The sequence below is a fragment of the Salvelinus sp. IW2-2015 genome, linkage group LG4p (genome assembly GCF_002910315.2).
Source record: "Salvelinus sp. IW2-2015 linkage group LG4p, ASM291031v2, whole genome shotgun sequence".
NCBI classification, from domain to species: Eukaryota; Metazoa; Chordata; class Actinopteri; order Salmoniformes; family Salmonidae; genus Salvelinus; species Salvelinus sp. IW2-2015.
The window spans coordinates 17584107-17593032 of NC_036841.1; the positions used below are offsets into that span (position 1 = coordinate 17584107).

An 8926-nucleotide genomic window follows, 5' to 3' on the forward strand; every position below is an offset into this window, starting at 1 on the left:
GAGATTGCATGGCTGTGTGCTCGATTTTATACACCTGTCAGCAACGGGTGTGGCAGAAATAGCCGAATCCACTAATTTTAAGGGGTGTCCACATACTTCTGGCCATGTAGTGTATTTCTTCCTTTCTGGATTACCATTTTGATATGGGTACTTACAGAGTACAGGTGTTAAGACTATGAAATGATTGAAGCTGTAACGCTCACTGATGCAACATAACAGATGGGGAGGCAGGAGTGCCATTTGCCTTACGTACATGTGCAATGTACAATACTTAGCCTTTGGGTACAGTTTATCAACTGTACATAGATTAGAAGCAGCATGCGACAAGTGAGAGGTACTGTTCATATACCACATACACATCTATTAGGTGTGCCTATTAGCACAGCCTACTAGGAACAAAAGTACAAGTGGCATGGGTATGTGCACTACAATGGAGAAGAGGCATTTTCATGAGTAAACCTTGTCTGGGGGCTGCATGTCATCTCACCTCATTGCGATGATTTTGTCTCATGGAACGGCACAGACTGTCCTGGTGTATACCTTAGGCTACTTATTTTAGATGAATGGAAAATCCTCATATGACAAAAACAGATATGCAGATTCTGGCTTACAAATTCTACTGCTGCATATTAATCCACGTAACCCACCTTGCACACCAAATGAAAAAACCCAGACAAGCAATAGTCTGAAATACACTTTGGTTTCACAGTTAGGAAAAACATTAATAGAACACAAGCAGGATAGTACAACAATACGACCGATGCATCTGTGTAGACCAAGATGAAAAGCCCGACTAGATTGATCGGCGAATCAAGTTGTTCTTATCAGGCTCCAGAAACTCCTCGACGAGAGTATCTGTTACTTTCTTAAGCTCCTCCTCAAGACTTGAGATGTCACTGAAAGCCAAAATAAAAACAATTTTAAAATGCAAAACATTTTTACGATGCTAGCTCGTCAATGACTTGGCTTTACCTTAATTACCCCAAATGTGCAGCCATTCGTCTTACACTATAGCTTAAACCAGGTCCAACACACTTTTTCCTACCATCTCTGCCACAAAAATACTGAGACTATACTGGTGCTTTTGGAACTATTCCGTAACACTGTAGCTACCTCCAGCTGGTCCTCCAGAGTGTGTCATTGCTAGTAGAAGGGGGCGCCGTTACACTCAACACAAACCTTTTTCCGGGTGGTGCACAGAATTCCGTGTAGAACTTAATCTTTGGCTCTGTGCCACTGGTCCTTAGTGTGGCCACGATCCCATTTTGCAGAGTGAAGGTGATCATTTGGCTGCTCTTTGTCACAGGTAGCACCTGAGAGAGGATGAGGAGTTTTCACCTATACCTCTCATTATGAACCATTCAATTTGAAGCACACTAATGTATGAAGAAAAAAAGAAAAATTAAACCACTACATTACACTTACGCAAAGTTTGTCAGGTTGACTACTATCATATCCTGTAGTCACATCTCTCACGTCCACAATGCTGTGTCCACCCGAGGATCTGGGGTAAGTGTTCTCTCCCTCAAAGTTCCGAAGACGTGTGAATATTCTCTTGACAGTAGCGGGGTCGTGGCAGATGACATATGACGTTGTGGAAATGTGATAACCGTAACTGAAGGACAACAACAGTAAAGGATATTAGCATTTGACTGGAGAAGAGAGAGACAATGGATATTTATGGTAGATCAATAAAGTGAAGCTGAAATAAAAAACGGCCCAACTTTATGGTGCAAAAACACCACAAACCTTAATTGATCAGAAACTACACTAAAAGTATGTGGACACCTGCTCTTCGAACATCTCATTCCAAAATCATGGGTATTCATATGGAGTTGGTCCTCCCTTTGCTGCGTCTAGGCTTTCCACTAGATGTTGGAATATTGCTACGGGGACTTGCTTCCATTCAGCCACAAGATCATTAGTGAGGTCGGGCACTGATGTTGGGCGATTTGGCCTGGCTCGCAGTCAGCTTCCAATTCATCCCAAAGGTGTTTGATAGGGTTGAGGTCAGGGCTCTGTGCAGGCCAGTCAAGTTCTTACACAGCAATCTCGACAAACAATTTCTGTATGGACCTCGCTTTGTGCACGGGGGCATTGTCATGCTGAAACAGGAAAGGGTCTTGCCCAAACTGTTGCCACAAAGTTGGAAGCACAGAATCGTCTGGAATGTCATTGTATGCTTAAGCGTTAAGATTTCCCTAACCCGAACTATGAAAAACAGCCCCAGATCATCATTCCTCCTCCACCAAACTTTACAGGCACTATGCATTTGGGCAGGCAGCATTCTCCTGGCATCCGCCAAACACAGATTCGTCCGTCGTACTGCCAGATGGTGAAGTGTGATTCATCACTCCAGAGAACAAGTTTCCACTGCTCTGGAGTCCAATGGCGGCAAGCTTTACACCACTCCAGCCGACGCTTGGCATTGTGCATGGTGATCTTAGGCTTGTGTGCGGCTGCTCGGCCATGGAAACCCATTTAATGATGCTCCCGACAAACAGTTATTGTGTCTGATGTTGCTTTCAGAAGCAGTTTGGAACTCGGTAGTGAGTGTTGCAACAGAGGACAGACAATTTTTATGTGCTGCGCTATTCAGCACTCAGTGGTCCCGTTCTGTGAGCTTGTGCGGCCTACCACTTCGCGGCTTAACCGTTCTTGCTCCTATGTGTTTCCACTTTACAATAACAGCACTTACAGTTGACCGGGGCAGCTTTAGCAGGGCAGAAAGTAGACAAGCTTATGACGGTGCCACGTTGAAAGTCACTGAGCTCTTCAGTAAGGCTATTCAACAGCTAATGTTTGTCTATGGAGATTGCATGGCTGTGTGCTCGATTTTATACACCCGTCAGTAACGAGTGTGGCTGAAATAGCCAAATCCACTTATTTGAAGGGCTGTCCACATACTTTTGTATATATAGTGTATATATTTCTATGGTAGTTAGTGTTGTCGCGATACCAGAATTTTACCAGATTAAGTATTATGATACTAGACAGCAAAACGATATCACGGCAAAAAATGAAAGCAGGGAGAACGACTGTGAGAAGGTCAGTCCTCATTTCCCCAGAAATAAACCCAATGACATATTGGGTTATAGCCTATACATGATCCATATTAAAATCAGGTAGGTGTGCTATTAGCAATAAGCATTATCATCTGTAGCCCAACTGATAAAAAATAGGCTGAAGCATGGGGTTTCCCATATCCATACCCCATTGGGCTAATCATTAGCTAGATCCCAAACGCTAAACATGATGATGTTACTAGTTAGCAATGTAATGAGGACTTAAAATGTCTCCCAAAAAATTGCATAAATAGTGAATATAATGTAGGCCTACCAGTTACAATTGAACCTTTGTTACATTTAGCCCTGGTCTTACCCTATGCAGTCAGTTTGAATTGCAGAGCACTAACTGCTGATCTACTCTTTCAAAACAGTGCAGTTTGCGAACATTTTTAGGAGTTGAGAAATGAGGTAGCGATGGAAGTGTTTTCCAGCGATTGCATTGAGAAATGTTGTGCATTGACTGCTTATTAGAATGCATGGTTCTCTGCCTGTTGCACTCGCAATTTGAATGCGCCTCGAGAGGAATTTCTCGCATTAGAACGCACAACAAGCCGACTAGGTAAATAGGTAAACTATTCTACTATGGGGTGCCTGGTGCCTGATTTTATTGTTTGTTACCCATTTTGTTCCTACTTACAAAGCATGTAGAGGTCTGTCATTTTTATCATAGGTACACTTCAACTGTGAGAGACGGAATCTAAAACAAAAATCCAGAAAATCACATTGTATGATTAAGTAATTAATTTGCATTTTATTGCATGACATAAGTATTTGATACATCAGAAAAGCAGAACTTAATATTTGGTACAGAAACCTTTGTTTGCAATTACAGAGATCATACGTTTCCTGTAGTTCTTGACCAGGTTTGCACACGACTCAGCAGGGATTTTGGCGCACTCCTCCATACAGACCTTCTCCAGATCCTTCAGGTTTCGGGCTGTCGCTGGGCAATACGGACTTTCAGCTCCCTCCAAAGATTTTCTATTGGTTCAGGTCTGGAGACTGGCTAGGCCACTCCAGGACCTTGAGATGCTTCTTACGGAGCCACTCCTTAGTTGCCCTGGCTGTGTGTTTCGGGTCGTTGTCATGCTGGAAGACCCAGCCACGATCCATCTTCAATGCTCTTACTGAGGGAAGGAGGTTCTCGCGATACATGGCCTCCAAGATCTCGCGATACATGGCCCCATCCATCCTCCCCTCAATACGGTGCAGTCGTCCTGTCCCTTTGCAGAAAAGCATCCCCAAAGAATGATGTTTCCACCTCCATGCTTCACGGTTGGGATGGTGTTCTTGGGGTTGTACTCATCCTTCTTCTTCCTCCAAAACACGGCGAGTGGAGTTTAGACCAAAAAGCTCTATTTTTGTCTCATCAGACACATGACCTTCTCCCATTCCTCCTCTGGATCATCCAGATGGTCATTGACAAACTTCAGACGGGCCTGGACATGCGCTGGCTTGAGCAGGGGGACCTTGCGTGCGCTGCAGGATTTTAATCCATGACGGCGTAGTGTGTTACTAATGGTTTTCTTTCAGACTGTGGTCCCAGCTCTCTTCAGGTCATTGACCAGGTCCTGCCGTGTAGTTCTGGGCTGATCCCTCACCTTCCTCATGATCATTGATGCCCCACGAGGTGAGATCTTGCATGGAGCCCCAGACCGAGGGTGATTGACCGTCATCTTGAACTTCTTCAATTTTCTAATAATTGCGCCAACAGTTGTTGCCTTCTCACCAAGCTGCTTGCCTATTGTCCTGTAGCCCATCCAGCCTTGTGCAGGTCTACAATTTATCCCTGATGTCCTTACACAGCTGCTCTGGTCTTGGCCATGTGGAGAGGTTGGAGTCTGTTTGATTGAGTGTGTGGACAGGTGTCTTTTATACAGGTAACGAGTTCAAACAGATGCAGTTAATACAAGTAATGAGTGGAGAACAGGAGGGCTTCTTAAAGAAAAACTAACAGGTCTGTGAGAGCTGGAATTCTTACTGGTTGGTAGGTGATCAAATACTTATGTCATGCAATAAAATGCAAATTAATTACATAAAAATCATACAATGTGATTTTCTGGACTTTTGACTTTTTAGATTCCGTCTCTCACAGTTGAAGTGTACCTATGATAAAAACTACAGACCACTACATGCTTTGTAAGTAGGAAAACCTGCAAAATCGTCAGTGTATCAAATACTTGTTCTCCCCACTGTATGTATGTATGTATGTATGTATGTATGTATGTATGTATGTATGTATGTATGTATGTATGTATGTATGTATGTATGTATATATATATACACACACACACACACATATATATATATATATATACAGTTGAAGTCGAAGTTTACATACACTTAGGTTGGAGTCATTAAAACTTGTTTTTCAACCACTCCACAAATTTCTTGTTAACAAAGTATAATTTTGGCAAGTTGGTTAGGACATCTGCTTTGTGCATGACACAAGTCATTTTCCCAACAATTGTTTACAGATTGTTTATTTCACTTACAATTCACTGTATCACAATTCCGGTGGGTCAGAAGTTTACATACACTAAGTTGACTGTGCCTTTAAACAGCTTGGAAAATTCCAGAAAATGATGTCATGGCTTTAGAAGCTTCTGATAGGCTAATTGACATAATTTGAGTCAATTGGAGGTGTACCTGTGGATATATTTCAAGGCCTACCTCCAAAATCAGTGCCTCTTTGCTTGACATCATGGGAAAATCTAAAGAAATCAGCCAAGAGAAAAATACATTTAGACCTCCACAAGTCTGGTTCATCCTTGGGAGCAATTTCCAAAAGCCTGAAGGTACCACGTTCATCTGTACAAACAATAGTACACAAGTATAAACACCATGGGACCACACAGCCGTCATACCGCTCAGGAAGGAGACCCGTTCTGTATCTAGAGATGAACGTACTTTGGTGAGAAAAGTGCAAATCAATCCCAGAACAGCAGCAAAGGACCTTGTGAAGATGCTGGAGGAAACAGGTACAAAAGTATCTATATCCACAGTAAAACAAGTCCTATATCAACAGAACCTGAAAGGCCGCTCTGCAAGGAAGAAGCCACTGCTCAAAACCGCCAGAAATAAGCCAGACTACGGTTTGCAACTGCACATGGGGACAAAGATCATACTTTTAGGAGAAATGTCCTCTGGTCTGATGAAACAAAAATAGAACTGTTTGGCCATAATGACCTTTGTTATGTTTGGAGGAAAAAGGTGGATGCTTGCAAGCCGAAGAACACCATCCCAAACGTGAAGCACGGGGGTGGCAGCATCATGTTGTGGGGGTGCTTTGCTGCAGGAGGGACTGGTGCACTTCACAAAATAGATGACATCATGAGAAAGGAAAATTCTGTGGATATATTGAAGCAACATCAATACATCAGTCAGGAAGTTAAAGCTTGGTCGCAGATGGGTCTTCCAAATGGACCCCAAGCAGATGGGGTCCATTTCCAAAGTTGTGGCAAAATGGCTTAAGGACAACAAACTCAAGGTATTGGAGTGGCCATCACAAAGCCCTGACCTCAATCCTATAGAAAATGTGTGGGCAGAACTGAAAAAGGAGGCCTACAAACCTGGCTCAGTTACACCAGCTCTGTCAGGAGGAATGGGCCAAAATTCACCCAACTTATTGTGGGAAGCTTGTGGAAGGCTACCCGAAACGTTTGATCCAAGTTAAACAATTTAAAGGCAACGCTACCAAATACTAATTGAGTGTATGTAAACTTCTGACCCACTGTGAATGTCATGAAATAAATAAAAGCTGAAATGAAATCTACACTATTATTCTGACATTTCACATTCTTAACATAAAGTGGTGATCCTAGCTGTCCTAAGCCAGAGAATTTTTAATAGGATTAAATGTCAGGAATTGTGAAAAACTGGAGTTTAAATGTATTTGGCTAAGGTGTATGTAAACTCCCGACTTCAACTGTACACACATAATATATATATTAATATATACACACACACACAAGAAAAGTATGTGAACCCTTTGGAATTACCTGGATTTCAGCATAAATTGGATCTTATCTTCATCCAAGTCACAACAATAGACAAACACAGTCTGCTGAAACTAATAACACACAAACAATTACACGTTTTCATGTCTTTATTGAACACACCGTGTAAACATTCACAGTGCAGTGGGAAAAGTATGTGAACCCTTGGATTTAATAACTGGTTGACCATCCCTTGGCAGCAATAACCTCAACCAAACTTTTTCTGTAGTTGCGGATCAGACCTGCACAATGGTCCGAAGGAATTTTGGACCATTCATCTTTACAAAAAACTGTTTCAGGTCAGCAATATTCTTAGGATGTCTGGTGTGAACCGCTCTCGAGGTCATGCCACAGCATCTCAATCGGGTTGAGGTCAGGACTGACTGGGCCACTCCAGAAGGTGTATTTTCTTCTGTTGAAGCCATTCTGTTGTTGATTTACTTCTGTGTTTTGGGTCGTTGTCCTGTTGCATCACCCACCTTATGTTGAGCTTCAATTGGCAGACAAATAGCCTAACATTCTCCTGCAAAATGTATTGATAAACTTGGGAATTCATTTTTTCCTTTGATGATAGCAAGCTGTCCAGGCCCTGAGGCAGCCCCAAACCATGATGCTCCCTCCACCATACTTTACAGTTGGGATGAGGTTTTGATGTTGGTGTGCTGTGCCTTTTTTTATCCACACATAGTGTTGTGTGTTCCTTCCAAACAACTCAACTTCTGTCCACAGAATATTTTGCCAGAAGTGCTGTGGGACATCCAGGTGATCTTTTGCGAACTTCAGACGTGCAGCAATATTTTCTTTGGACAGCAGTGGCTTCTTCTATGGTGTCCCCCAATGTTTAGTGTTTTACGTATCGTAGACTCGTCAACAGAGATGTTAGCATGTTCCAGAGATTTCTGTAAGTCTTTAGCTGACACTCTAGGATTCTTCTTAACCTCATTGAGCATTTTGTAGTCATCTTTGCAGGACGGCCCCTCCTAGGGAGAGTAGCAACAGTGCTGAACTTTCTCCATTTATAGACAACTTGTCTTACCTTGGACTGATGAACATCAAGGCTTTTAGAGATACTTTTGTAACCTTTTCCAGCTTTATGCAAGTCAACAATTCGTAATCGTAGGTCTTCTGAGATCTCTTTTGTTTGAGGCATGGGTCACATCAGGCAATGCTTCTTGTGAATAGCAAACTCAAATTTTGTGAGTGTTTTTTACAGGGCAGGGCAGCTCTAACCAACATCTCCAATCTCATCTCATTGATTGTACTCCAGGTTAGCCGACTCCTGACTCCAATTAGCTTTTGGAAAAGTCATTAGCCTAGGGGTTCACATACTTTCCCCAACCTAAACTGTGAATGTTTAGATGATGTATTCAATATAGACAAGAAAAATACAATAATTTGCGTGTTATTAGTTGAAGCACACTGTGTTTGTCTGTTGTGACTAAGATGAAGATCAGATCAAATTTTGTGACTAATTTATGCAGAAATCCAGGTAATTCTTGCCACTGTGTTTGTTATATATATCTCCATCTTATCTTGCGCTCCTAGCTTCTCAAAAGTGGCTTGCGCTGGGTCAGCTTACTCAGCATTGCATGTGCAAGATCAAGTATCTTTTAGTTTTAGTACTTCCGGTTTGGAGCTGCAGTCGCAATTCCGCTTCGCTCCACAGGTAGTTTTACCATTTTCATTTTCATTACAGTACAACGGTTTGATTTGTTTGATCTTAGCTAGCTACATAGCCGTCTTTGTATCAAAGATAATTGTGTAGTTATTGTGTAGTTATTGAGGTTCGCTAGCCAGCTATTTTCGTCCGAACGTAACGTAGCAACACTCTAACTAGCCCAGCTAGTCCACCGAAATACA

General features: G+C 42.3%; 1 protein-coding gene across 1 annotated transcript in view; it reads right to left on the reverse strand.

Moving 5' to 3' along the window:
- Positions 1-227: 227 nt before the first annotated feature.
- pgm2l1 (phosphoglucomutase 2-like 1) overlaps positions 228-8926 on the reverse strand; it is a 26676-nt gene continuing 17977 nt past the window's right edge. Inside the window, exons 12-14 of the mRNA XM_023982700.2 lie at positions 1426-1615; positions 1180-1313; positions 228-896 (exon numbers count right to left, since the gene is read on the reverse strand). Of these exons, the coding sequence (XP_023838468.1) occupies positions 794-896; positions 1180-1313; positions 1426-1615 (427 nt within the window). The 3' untranslated portion in view covers positions 228-793. The remainder of the gene's footprint in view (positions 897-1179; positions 1314-1425; positions 1616-8926) is intronic.